This window comes from Neolamprologus multifasciatus, chromosome 16 (genome assembly GCF_963576455.1).
Source record: "Neolamprologus multifasciatus chromosome 16, fNeoMul1.2, whole genome shotgun sequence".
Classification (NCBI taxonomy): domain Eukaryota; kingdom Metazoa; phylum Chordata; class Actinopteri; order Cichliformes; family Cichlidae; genus Neolamprologus; species Neolamprologus multifasciatus.
The window spans coordinates 21,047,354-21,063,595 of NC_140454.1; the positions used below are offsets into that span (position 1 = coordinate 21,047,354).

The window sequence follows — 16,242 nt, forward strand, 5'->3', positions numbered from 1 at the left end:
CACAACATTCCTATAGGGTTGAAGTGGGTTATTTGAGAAAGACATGTCCATAAACTTAATGTTACCTTGCTATATCCATTCCAAAAGTTGAAGTTGAGGAATTTGTAAGAATTGCTCCTTCATTACTTTGTGCAATGTACCATTCCCACTGGCAGCAAAGCAGCGTCTCAACATGATGCTACAGGCACCATGCTTGACGGTGGGTACAGTGTTCTTAGGTTTGAAAGGCTCACCATTACTTCTCTAAACATAAGAAAACCCAAATAAATTTAAACTTGTGCTCCCAGCTCTTGTTTTTTTAAGTTATACAGTTCAAGTAAATCATTCAAAACCCAAAATTGACATGACATTTATGCCCACGATTATTGTATATAATCTTCAAACCACTACTATAAATATGTTAGCCACATAGAAAGTGCTTTATTCTATCTTATAATCATTCTTTATTTAGAATATTCAGACAGCTCTAAAAGTAAGATTAGGGATGCAACGATACCCATTTTTTCAAACCGATACGATACCGATACTTGGATCTGAGTACTTGCCGATACTGAGCACAAAAACCGATACTTCTACCACACACACACACACACACACACACACACACACACACACACAAATGCAATGAATTGGAAGACAGGTTTTATTTTATTCTCTGCCAATAAAAAATCTAATCGTAATAAAAATGACCACAAAAAAAATTTCAAGTGAAAAATAAGCACTTCTGTTAAATTATTGCGGAGTATCCACATTGTAATTTAACAAAATATCACTGAACTATTGGGCACTGTCTCGAGCTTTCAGAATAATAAATAAACACTTCTGTTTGGAATAAAATAAATACAAATTAGATTTGAGAATAAAATAAATTTTTAAATTATTGCAGAGTGTCCAATTTCATATCGCGGCTCGAGTATGCTGAGAAGACGGTTAAATCCTATGCTTTCCACGACCGGCATTGGCTGGTCATCCAGAGAAATAAAATGAGTCAGAGCCTCTGTTATTTTAACTGCCCGTGGATTTTCTCTTGACATTTTTCATCGCTTTTCCAAAACCTGAGTTAAAGTTGGCTGTTCCGGTCCACACTGCTGACATTTTGTTTAGCCTAGCTACAGCAGCCTCCAGTTTCTCTTTTTTATCTGGAGCCGCCAGTCTCACTCACCTAACCCTGTGCCTGTGTAGCGCGGGATGTCCCCCTAGTGACCAATCTAAAAAACTACAACAGAAATGACCAGCCACCCTCTGACTAATGAAATAAGTTAGTATCGGTTCATGGTATCGGTTAACTTTTACGAGTATGAGTACACACACATTTTACTGTATCGGCCCCGATACCAGTATCGGTATCGGTGCATCCCTAAGTAACATATATATTTTGATAGTAGGTTCGGGTTCTTTCATATAAACAATTTCAGGTCGAAATATTGCAGCACAATACCTGCAACCCCACACTATGTCTTAATTAAGCCATTAGGAAGAGTGTTTCCTAGACTTTCCTAGACATGTCTGGTGTTAATGAGCCACCTCAGCTGTCCACTGTGGTTACTTGCAAGGCTAGGTGGTTCTCTTTGGGCAAGGATAAAATGGAATGAGGAAGCATGAGCCAGCAGTGAGAATTCACAGTGAGGTGATTAAAGGTAGTAGTGAAAGCCCTGTCTGGGAGCAAAAGATTAAGATGATGCTACTCTCTCATCTTCCTCAAAGCCAAAGTCATTTGATGTGGCCCCCACAGGCTAGTTGCCTAGAGCCAATGTTCTTCGGCAGAAGATCACAAATGGAGATACACATATTCAAATATGTTTTGATGAGAGTGGCTGCCATTAGACGATAAATTGAAAGATTGGCTTGGCACATCACAGAGTGCATTTGAAATTCCTCCTGTGGAGGAATTGGCAACACAGAAGATTTTATGTGTCCAGAGCCAAATATTTGCAAATATACAAAGTACCGTAGCTCTCTAGATAGTGATGTATCAGACATTTATGTAACACTTTGAGCAGATCTTTCAAATAGAAGTGGAAGCAGAGGACGTAAATTTGTAACAGAGTTAAAAACCTCAGTCTTTACTCAAAGTACTAAAAAAAATATTTTTACACAGGTAGATAGTTAGGTATGGCAAGCAAAAGAAGAAGCCAGAGCAGCATGTGGAAGTGGGACAAACACTGAGATGTAATCTCTGACATCCGGATGAAGATGAAAGGCATTTTTAAAGCAGCTACTGCATGGAAAAAAAGAAACAGGTGTTACCAGTGACAATGATGAAGATTAGGTGTCTATTTAGGGGCAGTGCCTTGATTAATGTAATTAGTAACACCTGTGTTTACCTACTAATTTCTGTCAAAATGTCTGCTGTGAAAAAAAAAGATTATCTGGCAGAGGACAAAGGGAACACGTGAAACTTGGATAGCGTGGGAACGAGACGACAGTTGGACACAGGTGCAGCACATTAGGGTGGGGCAAGAGATCACACAGGAAGGGCAGCAGGTGAAGGATGTGCGAGCACATTTAAAACAGAATGTGACAGTGATAGTCCAAGGAAACAAAAACATAACTGAACTAATTAGCTGTATGCAAACAAACAAAGCACAGGCAGATAATGCCTGTGAGGATTTGCTGCTTTTTTGCCTTGTTTTGCAGATTGTATTCACTCTAGCTGGAAGACTCAGAATGACCTTTTTATTGTCTTTTTTACAATACTTATAATGCAAAGAAAAAATGCCTGGTATCATATTGTCGAAAACTGCCATACTGCCTCTAATATAAACAGAGTTAGTATTCATGGGTATTATTAGGCTTACAGCATGACTGGGACATGCTGGGTGTAACTAACAGTCTGCTGTGTGTTGCGCAGAGACGGAAATTACCATCAGAAAAACAGATCTTTAGTGGTGTGCTGCTTGACCTCTTGTATGTACGGAAACATTTGTATTCAGTTCAATTCAAGGCAAATTCAAGTACTGTAATGCCACAAACTTTGTTGAAAATGCATGTGTCTTTCCTGTTGCACGGTTTATCTTAGCGTATATTCACATCCCTTAAGGATTTAATTTTCTAATCTCTGAGTTGGTCAGTGGAATGTTAGTGTTTGGGAAACGTACACATGTAATTTCAATTGCTTCTGTGTTTAATTCTTAATTGTGTATGTGTACATATATTTAAAGTGCAGCATGTGTGTGGGTGTATGTGTGTATGTGCATGTCTTATACAGTATATGTATAAGCAAATGTGCCTGGAAGGGCCATTAGATATTCCACTTCCATATGTCCCCCATATATTACTCAAGGGAATGATCTTATTAACGTCAGTCAAACTTAACCTTGCAGGCTAAAGATTTAAATAGATCTTAATACTGCTGTAGCGTGGTCATCTTACTGATATATTGCTCTGTGTATTTCATACTTTTCAAGGCAATATATATTTTAGAAGGTCGATTATGTATGGGCATTGTCCGTTTCACCGGCAATGAAGCTGTTTATTCAGATAAAAGGTCGTTTTGAAAGCATTCATGCAGCCAAGGTCTCCCTTTTGATTGCTTTCACTGATTTCCTGATGTAGAGCAGGCCATTGTGCTGTACATGGATGATGCTATTATCACAGATACATTAAACATGAGCCATGAGCCAGGCACTGGAATAAAATGGAACAGATGGTAAGCATATTTTGAGCTGAGCCAGAAGGAATAATTCCCCCAACTGATGACACAGCAAAGCCTCAACAGCTTTGAAAACTTCAAAATTGTTGTGGGAAAAGTTTTAGTTTCTATATTGGAGTGATTTGTTGTTGTTTTTGGCTACATGTCAAAAACCTTGGAATAACAGATTTTTTAAGAGATGCTTTGAACAGATTGAAAATGCAAAACTATGAAAGAACACTGTGTACAAATCGTAACAGCAAAAAGCTCATTCTCAAACCGATTCCCTCTAGTTTTATTCCTCCTCTCGCTATGATGATCTTTGGTTTACCTTTGTAAACAAGCTGTTGCTGTGTGTGACATTCTCCTTTTACAGCAGCTTAGCTTTCCAGGTCCAGATGCCGGATGTTTGTCCTTGAGGGGACAGTTGCCCTCAGACCTACCTGTCAGTTTAAAGAAGAGGTGGCAGGGCACTTTGCAGTATATTTCCTCAAAGTTCAGAGGTTATAAACCATTTCAAAAAAGTAATAACAGACTTTTGTCTGCAGTGAGAGGTGTGTGTTTTCAAATTGTTATGCATTTATGACTTCTTTCACTAGAAGTCCTGATTTTTGTTGACCTTTTTGCTATCCACAGTTTGCTTTAGCTCACTGCTGTCCATAAATCACAGTTCAGACCTAATGGCCCAGTCAAGTTTTCTCTGCACAGGTTACTTCTATCTTTTTTTTCTTAGTGATCATTAGTTTAAATGGCAAGGCAGTACCACCAAACCATGGTGGTCATTAGTTCTGTAGCATAGGGTTATTTTTCACAGCAAAGTTTTGTTATTGTTTTATTTTTATTATTTTTTTGACTCCATCGTTCATTACAGTCGGTGAATGATTTATTGTGTCTGAAAAGCAGCCCATAACTGAACGTAACTTTTAAATGCAATCTTGTGAAAGCTATCAAATTCACCAACTTTCAGCTTCATTGCCTCCAGGTAGTGTCCTCCCCATTATACCCTAATTAAGACTGTTTCTCCATTCTATTACTTTCAGTATGACTTTAAAAATGAAATGCAGGGAAACCGAAAGAAAGGTCAAATGTACGTTTGAGTAAATCAGTTAGGATTTGTCTTTCTGCAGCTATTACCCCCCCCCCCCCCCCCCCCCCCCCCCCCCCGCAGGAGATTTCGTTTATAATTGACAGGCAAGTCAGTCAATCACTTGTCGGGATGTAAAGAGATGAAAACATCTTGTCCTCTTCTATATCTACTGTGAGCTTTCTATTCCTCTTACTCCATAAGTCATTACTTAATTTATCTGAAGTCAAGCTGAAAGGCATGTTTTCCTTTTCATAGCCCTCACACATCACTTGAAAAGTGGCCTTACCTTCCTCAGCTCATGTTAATTTTTATTGTCCTTCCTCTTGTCACCTATTGATCTTACCGGTCCTTCAAAATAACAATTGGGCAAGAAAATTAAGGTCTTGTGTGCTTACATGACCCTGACAAAAAGGAAGACAGAGGGGGGGAGAGAAAATAGTTCTTCATTCTGCAACATTTAGTCCAATCAGCTTCCTGAGGCTGAAAGCCGACGGGTGGTTCGGCTCCTGTGGTGAAAGAAAGTGGAGGCTGTAAGCCTGCTCCATTTTTCTATAGCATCAAAAATGCATGGGAGTGAAGTGCATTATGAATTACATGCAGGGCTATGTCTAACAAATTCATATAGCCAATAAACACATGGCTGTTCAACGTCTCATAACTGGCATTTTCAACATCTGGCATGGATTAATAATGTATTTTTAAAGGAGAGTCTGCTTTAAATTACCCTGAAGAGACACGAATCTAACATTTATTGTTATATAAGTGCTTAGTTTCTTTACAATGCAGGCTAGATTTCTTTAACAGTGATTTTATTCCTGCATGTTTATTTAAAATGAACACATTTTAGAGTGGAAAATAGGTGAACCAACTCAGTTCAGATGCATAAATCGTACGGTAATAGCATATTAGCAAACAGCCAAGCGTTTGTGTAAAGTGAACAGAGTTTTTTGGCAGCATGTAAACACCATGCTACCTGGGGAGGAGTCCAACACTGTTTACAACCAAAGTAACAAATGGAACATAGTGTAGTCTCCTGAAATATTCATCCCAGAGCCACAGCAGACGCTGCAATGGCAAAGAAAAGACAATGATGAAATGAATGACCAACAGCAGGGCAGAGACTTTGCTCAGTCAAGTGAAACCACCCTTCAGTCTTCTCCTGGTTTTTACTCCTGCTGCTCAAAATGGAGAGAAATCATCATCAGTCAGCACGTCTTTCCTATAGAAATCACGCGGTGTGCAAAATGAATCTGGGTTTACATTAAAACATGTTAAGTTGTGGGAACATGCAGATGTAATGTATTCCGGTTGCAGTTGCTAGGTAACAAGTGTTTCACGGGGAAACCCTCATTATGAAGTGTTTAAAATGCGTCATTAATTGCCAATGTGCAGATAGAAGTATTTGAACGTTAACCTTCAAAACTAGTGCAGTACAGAGCGATTGCTTGTGTGGATTGTGGTTCACGCGCCTTGCATACTTGTCTCAAATGATCCAAGCATTGCTCACAAATTGCCTTTGTGAGTTTAAGTCATATTCAGGACAAATGACCGGATTGTGTGCTGGATCAAAAGCCTTTACATGCGTGCAGTGGAACAGAGGCACACCGTTATGTACAATCTCTTTCTCATAGCTCTACACTTATCAAACAGTTGCCTCCACAGCCACAGAGCAGAGGATGCAGCCGAGAATCTGCCACCCTCGTCTGAACAGGATTATTTTTAGCAGGCATGGATTGTGAGAGAGCACTTGTTTTATTTCAGTCCTACTGGCTGTGCCTGAAGCACCACAATTATTTGGTGCCCTTAGAGTATGCAGTCATTTTCCTCAAGCGTACATCCAACACAGGGATGGACAAAAGGTGGCAGGTTTTATGAATCTTGCTATCCTCTATAAGAGCTGTTCACTGCAGCTTTCAAAAGCATTCCTCGTGGCTAGTTTCTTGGATAGCGTCCTTTTTTTATTTCCTTTTCTTTAACAAGTTAAATGCGGGGTAATGTGTTCGATACTGACTTAAGCGGTTCCCACATTAAAATCTATTTATTCTAGTTTTCTTGCTTAAAGGCCCAAAAAGAAAAAAACAAAACAAAACAAAAAGCATACTCAGAGCATTAGCATTTCAAATGATTCTTTAGTCCCAAATTTCAGCTGTGAATCACATTTGGCTTCTCATAACTAAAAAAAATAATAATAATAATTCTTCACTGCCCATCCTCTAAAAGCAATAGTTTTGGCAAAGGAGGGCAACAGTCACTTACTGATCTTAAATCAAACATGAAATGGAAGGGAGCAGATAAAGCGAGCATCAGGCGAACAGGCTCAGTATTCTACAGAGAGAGTGGGCTTGGTGTGATGTGTCCTACTCAGCTCCTTTTCCCCTGTGCTGTTGGCGACTACAGCAAAGATGGATTTTGACTCAGGTGCAAACTGAGCTGTTTTGCAGACGCCCACACCAACCCGTTATCGTACAAATACAATACACCAGAGACGAGGCATCTGTTGTGGCTTTTTGTGTGCATGTGTGCATGTGTTTCAGAGTAAGTACGGAGAGATGTGTTTTCATGTCTGTGAGAATGAGCTTGTTTAAAATGATGGAAGACAGATGATACTGATTTTTTTTTTTAGCATCACTTGTTTTTTGTTTATTTTTGGGGTTTTTTTTTTTAAACAATGCACTTCAGAAAAAAAAAGAAAAAGAAATGGTGGGTTATGGACCTTTTATAAATGCACCGCAGTATGCTGCCTCGACAGAACTTGCATTAGGCTGTGGCAGCTGTTTCCACATCAAATTATCAAACCTATTTGTATTGCCAGGAGAGGAGCTGAGGGATAAAGAGGCAAAGTGTAAATGTAAAACAAGTCATGACAGAATCTGACAAGAGACAGAAATATTCTCTATCCCCCTCTGGTGTTCTCTTTTACACTCTCTCAACCATTTTAATCTCCCCCTTAATACCATCCCTTCCAGACTCAACTTTGATCACTGTCATTTTGAAAACTTACAGGATTGGAAGGATTGAGACAAATGTATTATTCATCCCACACACCAATTCGGCTCTCCTCTGTTGTCTGTAATGCACTTCTCTCATCTTCCTGTCAGTTTTGTCTTTTGTTCACTTTGCTCTGTCGAAGCCTCATAGGAAGGTACTGATCTTTGGCGATCTGTAATGGACTACAAGGAGGAAAATGTCACAAAAGTCACAAAAATGTTTTTTCAAATATAAAAGATATTGTAAAAAAAGTCATAAAATCATAATTTGCAAGTATATACAGACTTAGGGTATTGATTTGCTAACTATGAAGAAAAAATATTTATATATTAGTAAAATATGGACTCAAAATTCACATCACTCCCAGAAGCAGTGGGGTTCTTCAGTAGTCCGTCTTGGATTCATGGTCTTTGAACAACGGACAGAAATGCCACCCTCGTATTTGTTTCATGAAGCAGATATCATGATCACCTTCAGCTGTTGTAAGCACTAAGCTCCCTAATCCAACCGACACCTCAGAAAATCACACCCAGAGCTCATGAGTCAGGAGCTACGGCAATAAAGATGAATTGGAAATCACTACGAAGGCCTTGAAAAGTTGATTTACTCTGGCCAGAAGGGTTTAAAAGTAATCTGACAATTTGGAGGAGGAGCAGTGCAAAAACGCTTGGCATTTCAAAGTCTGATTGTCAAGCCAACACGTTTACATTTACCCACCGCAGCTAGGCTCATAGTGACAACACTGAATCCTACGGTCATGCTGGATTTTTTAATGTGTTTAAACACAAGAAACTTTTGCTTTAGGAAGCAGAGCTTTGTAAAAGGAAACACTCACCTACATTTGCTTGCATGTTAGATAAAGTGAGTAAAAAAATAAATAACAGACATTTCATCAGCTCACTAAGCCTCTTTTTCCCCTACTTCAGTATATACTGTGTGCAGTTACCTATGCATGAGAACAAGCAGGGTAGATTTACCACTTGGAGCTTTTCGATAGCAGACATTTTAACTTGCCAGAGCAAAAATAGCACAGGTGAGACTAATTTGGTTTGTGATGGCTCAGTTCCATCAAGTGTCCCATTATGCTATGACTGTGAGCCAGAAAGCACAAATTTTTGCTCCAATGGCTCTGTGGTTTCAGAGAGATAAAGACAGCCTTCAACCTTTGATTTTTGTCAGCAACAATGGCAACCGTACATAACATGCAGATATTTTTAGCTGTAAGAAATCAAGACTTTAGGCTAAAATGTACTTCTCAAGCAGCAGATGTATTAAAACACGTAACTGCTAATACAATTTAAATATTCTCTTAGTGTAGACAGTCCATAAAAGACTGAGTCAAAGGGATACTATATTTCACTAGAGTGCTTTTTAAATAGTGAATGACTTCACCCTTTATGCATGCAACTTTCTAGCATGGAAACCAGCAGCTACTTCCACCACCAATCTTCTGAAACTGACAGGCACTTCGTGCAGTGGCCCAGAGTGTGTAGGTGTGAAAGTGTTTTGAATTCACAACTCAGTTTTTACACATAAAACCAAAACAACAAGTGTGGCTTTTTTAGTTTTCACTGCTTAACGAATTTACAAATCATCACCCACTGTAAGGTTTATGCTACAGCTGCCCTAAATCAACAGTATAGGTGATTACCAAAATTATTTCTTTCATGTTTCTGTACTGGTTAATATGAGGGCAATCCCAAAAGTAAGGTCTCCTATTTTACAAATATAAACAACTGTTTATTTTCTATAATATTTACATCATTTATCATTGAAGAATCATTTATTTTTAATGCATTTTTGTTGACACTGTGGCAATTTTAGAATGCCGATGTTATACCAGCTTGCCGTGTCTTTCAGGAAGCATTGAACCTCATCTTTCACCTCTTCTTATGGCGGTAAACTCTACACCACTTGGTGCTGAATTTCAACCGGTTTAATGCCTTTTGAGTTCAAAAATTGAATAACTGCGCGAACTTCCTATTTGGCGGTAGTGTTCAAAGGGAGCTCCATTTTCAAGGGCTGCCAAGCCAGGATTGAGCATCCCAGCAAAACTGTGCATGCTCATTTGGGGGTGGAGAAAGCACCAATCGCAACAGGGTGGCCAACGGCCGTACGAACAGTTTCTCTACATCCCCACAGCTTTGGATACCTTACTTTTGGGATTGCTCTCGTAAATAAAAGTATAATTTTTAGTTTCAAACAAGTTTCTGAAAGAACTCTAAAATATTTACTCCTTGTTTCTGTTACAGGTGGTCTGATACATTTGTTAAGCACTGCGATACATAGATTGTTGCATGTCGCAGGCAAGAAGTCGACATCTGAGACACCTATTATTAATATGACAAGGAAAAAAGTAAGATAAGCCTGTTTAATTCAAATTAACCCAGGTTGGTTACCTTGGATTTAATCAATACAGAAAAAAGAAGTTCATTTGACAAGTTTACAAAAGAGCTTAAAATCCTGAAAGTAGCCTCTGTTGAGTTCAAAGCTTGATTTAATGAGCAGTAATGACCTCCCCTTCCAATTAGTTTAATACACCTTTCTTTTGGTTTAGCTTTGCAACATTGGGATATACAAGCGTCTTTGTGTCTTGAGTCACCACAGAGAAGCCAAATTGAATTTTAGGTGTTTCATCTTATATCCTGGAGCCATACAGGTTCAGTACCAGCCTTACGACTGAAAAAAACTGTATCTCCCAATCTTTTCAAGTATGTCCGCAGTGGGATCATTATTGCATGTGAAATCTTTCAAGTCCAAAAAGACTCTTTAGGGATTTTAAGTTATATTGTTAATTTAGAAAAACAGAGTACATTTTTGTGTTTCAAATTATCTCTAAATTTCTGAGATAATTAGGATAAATCTTTTTGTTTTCATTTGCTTCCATAGCTTTTTGGCGTCTGAAATGCATATGTCACAGGTTGATGGATTGAAATTTGCTGAAAAAAACAATGAGCTAGAATAGAACCAGCAAAGTAGAAAAAAAAATGTATATAATATCCATCCATCCATTCGCTTCCGCTTATCCTTTTCAGGGTCGCGGGGGGCGCTGGAGCCTATCCCAGCTGTCATAGGGCGAGAGGCGGGGTACACCCTGGACAGGTCGCCAGTCTGTCGCAGGGCCAACACACAGGGACAGACAACCATTCGCACTCACATTCACTCGCACATTCACACCTAGTGACAATTTGGATTATCCAATTAACCTATCCCCACAAGCTGCATGTCTTTGGATGGTGGGAGGAAGCCGGAGTACCCGGAGGGAACCCACGCAAACACAGGGGAGAACATGCAAACTCCACACAGAAAGACCCCGGCCTGATGGTGGAATTGAACTCAGGACCTACTTGCTGTGCGGCAACAGTGCTAACCACCGTGCCACCATGCTGCCTATATACTATATAATATAGTATAATTATATAGTATTACATAGCAAAGATTATAACTTTTACTAAAATGATGTTTAATATGCTATGATTGAATTATTTTTGTTAGCTTAACAGAGTGATTTGGATGCTGAAACTCTTTTGGCCACACAATTGGCATTGGTGGATACACTGTGAGGAGATTTGTGTTGCAATATTTTAAGCAGTGCAAAACCACCAACAGTTCAGTCTTATGTCGCACCACTCATCATGTGTGATGTGTCATATATCATTCCATCTTGATGCTGGCACAGAGTGAGTGTTCAAACAGCTAGTCAGCATACCATATTTAACTTTGAATGTTCAATGAACTTTCACTGTCACTGTATTTTTTTTTACCAACAAAGTGTTAGATTTGCACATTTCTTGAAGTTTGAAGACATTCTCTTCTCGTGTGTCTTGTTTCTCTTTTCTTCATTTTGGAATAGTTGAGAAATTTTGCGGGCAAGCTGATATTGTTGAAAGTCTGAATGTACAGTTGTGTTTGTCTTGCATTTATGTAAGTAATGCCAGTTGTTTTGTTTGCCACAGGTTGAGTTTGTGACAGATTTTTATTGGTCAAGGATTCTGATGATAATTTAAAAAAAAAAATCTCTCCAAGACTTTATTTTTTCTGGAATGCGAACAAGATTTTCAGAGAAACCCTTTTTCTGCTTCCTACTACAGTCCTCCTACATCTTCTGAATCTGCTCGTGTCAATTATTTTAGCATTTAATTACTATGTTGTGGAGAAACATTGGCAAAAGAAAACCCCACCACCATCATCATCACTCAAAAGAAAGGCAACATCTAGATCAAAGATCTCTTAATGGTGATTAAGGGCGATTGTGCGTTTTGGCTGTTTCGAGGTGGCCTAAAAAGATTTTAACCCTGTTTCCAAGATGTTTAAGGATAATGACTTTTGCAATGTTGATATACTGATTCATCCATGGGCTTAAAGACATTTTTTGGGGGAAAGGTTATCTTAGGATAAGGACAGCATTAACCCAACTTCCTGTGATGCCTACAGTCACACCACTGACTTTATCTCCACAAGTCCTTTAAGGTACCTCTCAAAAACTACTTATTTCCCATAGCATATTTAACGGCAGCAAAGGCTGTACTGTGAAATTCGAACAGCAGCAATGATTGCACAGGGTATGATCAAAACAATGAAAGATGCTGAAGAAAAGACTTCTCACAGTGTCACTGGCTCTGTCGATGTGGAATCCTTTATCTGACTCAATTTTTGGCCCGATTTAGAAATACGTTGCATCACTTTGCAACCCTGATTTTGTCCTCGGCAAAAAAAAGTCAAATGTGCAAAAATACCACAATGCTTGATCTCCTGTTAGTATTGTATCTGTTTTTTAAAGGGCTGAAAAATGTGCCACTCACTGTAAAAAGGTCCTCTCAGTTCTCAGTTAACTCCTATGGCGATTGTCATTATCAATCCTGCACAGAAATCTGAAGTGATCGTTTAAGTATGTAATTTTTAACAGCGTTCTCTGAATCTGCTGATTAAAAACACACAATACATGTCCCTCTGAGACATTTACAAAGAAAACAACTGGTTAATGAAATTGCTGTAGAATTTACCTGGAATACAGAGGCATCCTTGCTTTTCAGGAAAGATTTGCATGCATTTTGATATCGCAACCCTAAGCATGATACTACATTTTACACCAGTATTTGAAAGTTTTTACACTTCATGTTAAATTACAAATGGAAATGTAGAGAGCTTATACAAGAAATTATGTGTCCAAAATGTTTCTTGTCATACTGTGGCAAGTGGACCTTTTTTCATCTTGGAGTGGAAAAAGAATGGAGGTCATATCAGTAGTCTCATCTTACACTCGGAAAGTAACGTATTTTCCCAAATGTGAAAGCATTCCAAAATTTAAAAAGAAAAGGTTACATTACCAGCCAAACTGAACACTCCCCAGACACTTTATTAGGTACACTTTTCAATGCTCAGAAATGCTTTAATTCTTTTTGGCATGGATTTAGCATTCCTCGTAGATTTTGTTCTATAATGGCAGGGTAGCATCACACAGTTACAGCACATCCATTGATGTGAATCTCCTGCTCCACCATATCTCAAAAGCCCTCTATTGGATTGAGACCTGATGACTGTGGAGGCCATTTGAGTACAGTGAATTGACTTCAACTTTGTGACATGGCATGTTATCCAGCTGAGAGCAGCTATCAGAAGATGGGTAAATTATGATCATAAAAGGATGGACAGGTTAGCAATGCTAAAGTTGTCTGTTTAAAATGATGCACAGTCAGTGCTAAGGAGCTTAAAGTGTGCAAGAACATATTCCCACATCTGAACCAATGCTGAAAGGAAGGATAGATCCATGCTTTTATGTTGTTTACATCAAATTATGTCCCTGCCATCTGAGTGTTGCTGCTGAATCTTAAAGAAGTCCAGTCGCTTTTCTTTCCTTAGATTACCATGACCTGGATGACTGAGAACCTTCACAGACAATCATCACATCAGTTTTCTATTGTCCCATTTTGGTGTGAATTATAACCTCAGTTTTCTGTTCTTAGCTGACAGGAGTGAGACTTGGTGTGGTCTTCTGCTGCTGTAGCCCATCTGCTTCAAGGTTCGTTGGACTGTGCATTCAGAAAAATGCTCTTCTGCATACTTTGGTTTTAGTGAGTGGTTATTTGAGTTGCTGTTGCTTTCCTTTGAGCTTTAACCAGTCTGACCATTCTCCTTTGACCTCTCGCATCAACATGGTATTTTCACCTGGAAAACTGCCACTCAGTATTTTCTCTTTTATGGGACCATAACCCTAGAGATAGCTGAGTGGGAAAATCCAAGTACAAACATCATGCCACATTCAAAGTCTTGTCAAAGTTTCGCCAAAGTTCAAAGTCACTGCATTCTGATGCAAAGTTAAAATTTCAGCACATTGTTTTGATCATTTCGAAGAACATTTGGGTGCATTTTGCTGCCATGCGATTGGCAGATTAGACATTTGTAGTCGAATAGTTGTACCTAATGAAGTGGCCAGTGAGTGTACACAGCTTTGGGTAATTCACATGGCAGTAGATGCAGCCACACAGGTCAGCTATTAACAGTAATGAAACAATGGTGTTGGTCTTCCATCGTTTTGACCGCCCTTAACACGGTGAGATTTTTTCACCACCTCAGTAAAGTATGCATTATATCAAGTCAAAGGAGCAAGATGCTCAACAGTTACTTTAGATCTTTATTCCTGAAGAGATTGGGTATCATACAATGTCTTTGATGCATTTAGAGAAAACCAGATTTCATGGCATGGATTCAGTCAACAGAATGAATATGGGGCTGTGGTAGACCCTGTGGCTATATAAAGATTATAGTCATTATAATATTATTGCTTTCATCACAGAGGAGGAATATTATGGGCCCCTAAAACAAAGGTTATGATTTTCTTATAGGCCCGGTAAATCTAAATAGTAACACCTAAGTTGAAATTCTAAAGGAGTGTCTTGTATGACTACACAGGCCTACTATAGATTGCATTCTGTTATATAATGAAAAAAGTGATTGCACAGTACTAGACTACTGCCCTAAGCAGTCAATTTAAAACAGAATGCCCATAAATAGGTTTTAATATCACAGGGTATAATATAATGATTGTTTTGTGCTTATCAGGAACAAATATTCAATCTTTCAACTTAAGTGTTACTTTAATAAGTGAAACTCGTATAGCATTGTGCCCAGTTCCGATAGGTCATATGAGGCTGATAATGCACTCCTACATAAATGTAAAATGCATCATTTAGCAACATATTTTGTATTTGATCATCTAATAAATTCATAAAATCGCAAATGGTAAAATAGTCTATATATGAAATGCCAAAAATACGGCTGTGAACAAACATGAAAATGGAAACAAGGTAATATAGTTAAGGCTAAACATCTTTGTCTATTACCTTTGTATAGCTAAGTCAATAAGAGAAGCATGCAGTTAACATAACATTGCCACGATTTTACATTAAACAACAAAAGCAATCAACTCAAAACAAATGTATGTGCCTGTCGTCACCACAAATTAGAACCATGTAATGTAGGTTTTCCATGTTGTAAATCATATGGCTTTGTGCAATTGTTCCACCGTCTGCAAATTCATTAATGAAATTCTTTTTGTAAAATAATATATCAATAAATGTCATGCCAGAAATTATTTAGATTCTGTTCTACATGCGCTGTTTCTTACATGCCAGATTGTGCTAATTGTACATCATCCTTAAAAAACAACCCAAAAAAAATAATCAAAGGTCTTTCATCAGAGCATGTACACTTACATCCAGAGACAAATGTGCTCAATTCCATCCCCACACTTTATATAAGGTTTTTGTGCACATATTCTACATTTCGTTTAATATAAGAATATTGTCCATTAATAAATTAGGAATAGTACAAGGACTTCAGTTAGGGAAATAAAAGTGGATGGCATAATTTAAAATATGTTGCCTGCTTTATGTAAAGCGATCTGAATTCATCTTTCTAAGTTTAGGCGGCAGGTGTCCGTCCATCCTGCCCGCCCCTCCTCCAGCCAGTCGCTGCAACTTTGGAGGTAGGTCCGCCACTGACTTACTGATGGGCTCTGTGCTGATCTTGGAGGCCTTCCCACCCTGCTTGTCGTCAGAAACGCCAGGAACAGAGCTGATTCGCTGCAACTTCATGGGCAGGTCGCCAAAGCTGTAAGTCATCTCTGAGGTGGTGGAGCTCATTCTTAGTAGCTTCTTAGGCAGGCCGTCCCGCCCTGTGATCTTCTGGAGCTTGGTAGGCAGCTTGGTGGTGCTGTCATTGTCCTCCAGGGTCTCCAAGCAGTCCAGAGAGCTGTTCTTCTCCCCGCTGTTGCAAAGGGATGGAGCCAGGAGGGGCGAGGAGAGAAGCAGGGCCTCCTCCTGTTCCTTCACGCTGTAAGGAGGGGTGGGCACCTCGAATGTGGCATGAAACTGAGAGTAGTCCACTTTAAAGAAACCTTCTTCCAAAGATATGACCGGGAAAAAGCGATGTCCCCACAGAACCTCGTCCTCGGTGTACGATGTCCTCGCTTGGCAGGTCATTCCTGTGAGGGAAAGACACAAGACCCTTTAAGTTTCACAAATTATGTGTCACTGAC

The 16,242-nt window shown here is 39.0% G+C and overlaps 1 protein-coding gene across 3 annotated transcripts in view; it reads right to left on the minus strand.

Moving 5' to 3' along the window:
- Window positions 1-7,361: 7,361 nt before the first annotated feature.
- Window positions 7,362-16,242, minus strand: part of kcnj3a (potassium inwardly rectifying channel subfamily J member 3a) — a 33,976-nt gene continuing 25,095 nt past the window's right edge. The window contains exons 3-4 of one of the 3 annotated variants that reach the window (XR_014869757.1): window positions 8,653-16,188; window positions 7,362-7,888 (exon numbers count right to left, since the gene is read on the minus strand). Coding sequence is in view for 1 of the 3 variants with exons in the window: in XM_085135040.1 (XP_084991166.1) it covers window positions 15,593-16,188 (596 nt within the window). In the remaining 2 variants the exon portion in view is untranslated. Of the gene's footprint in view, window positions 16,189-16,242 lie in introns of all 3 variants that reach the window. The other 2 variants (XR_014869756.1, XM_085135040.1) reach the window with 2 other exon arrangements.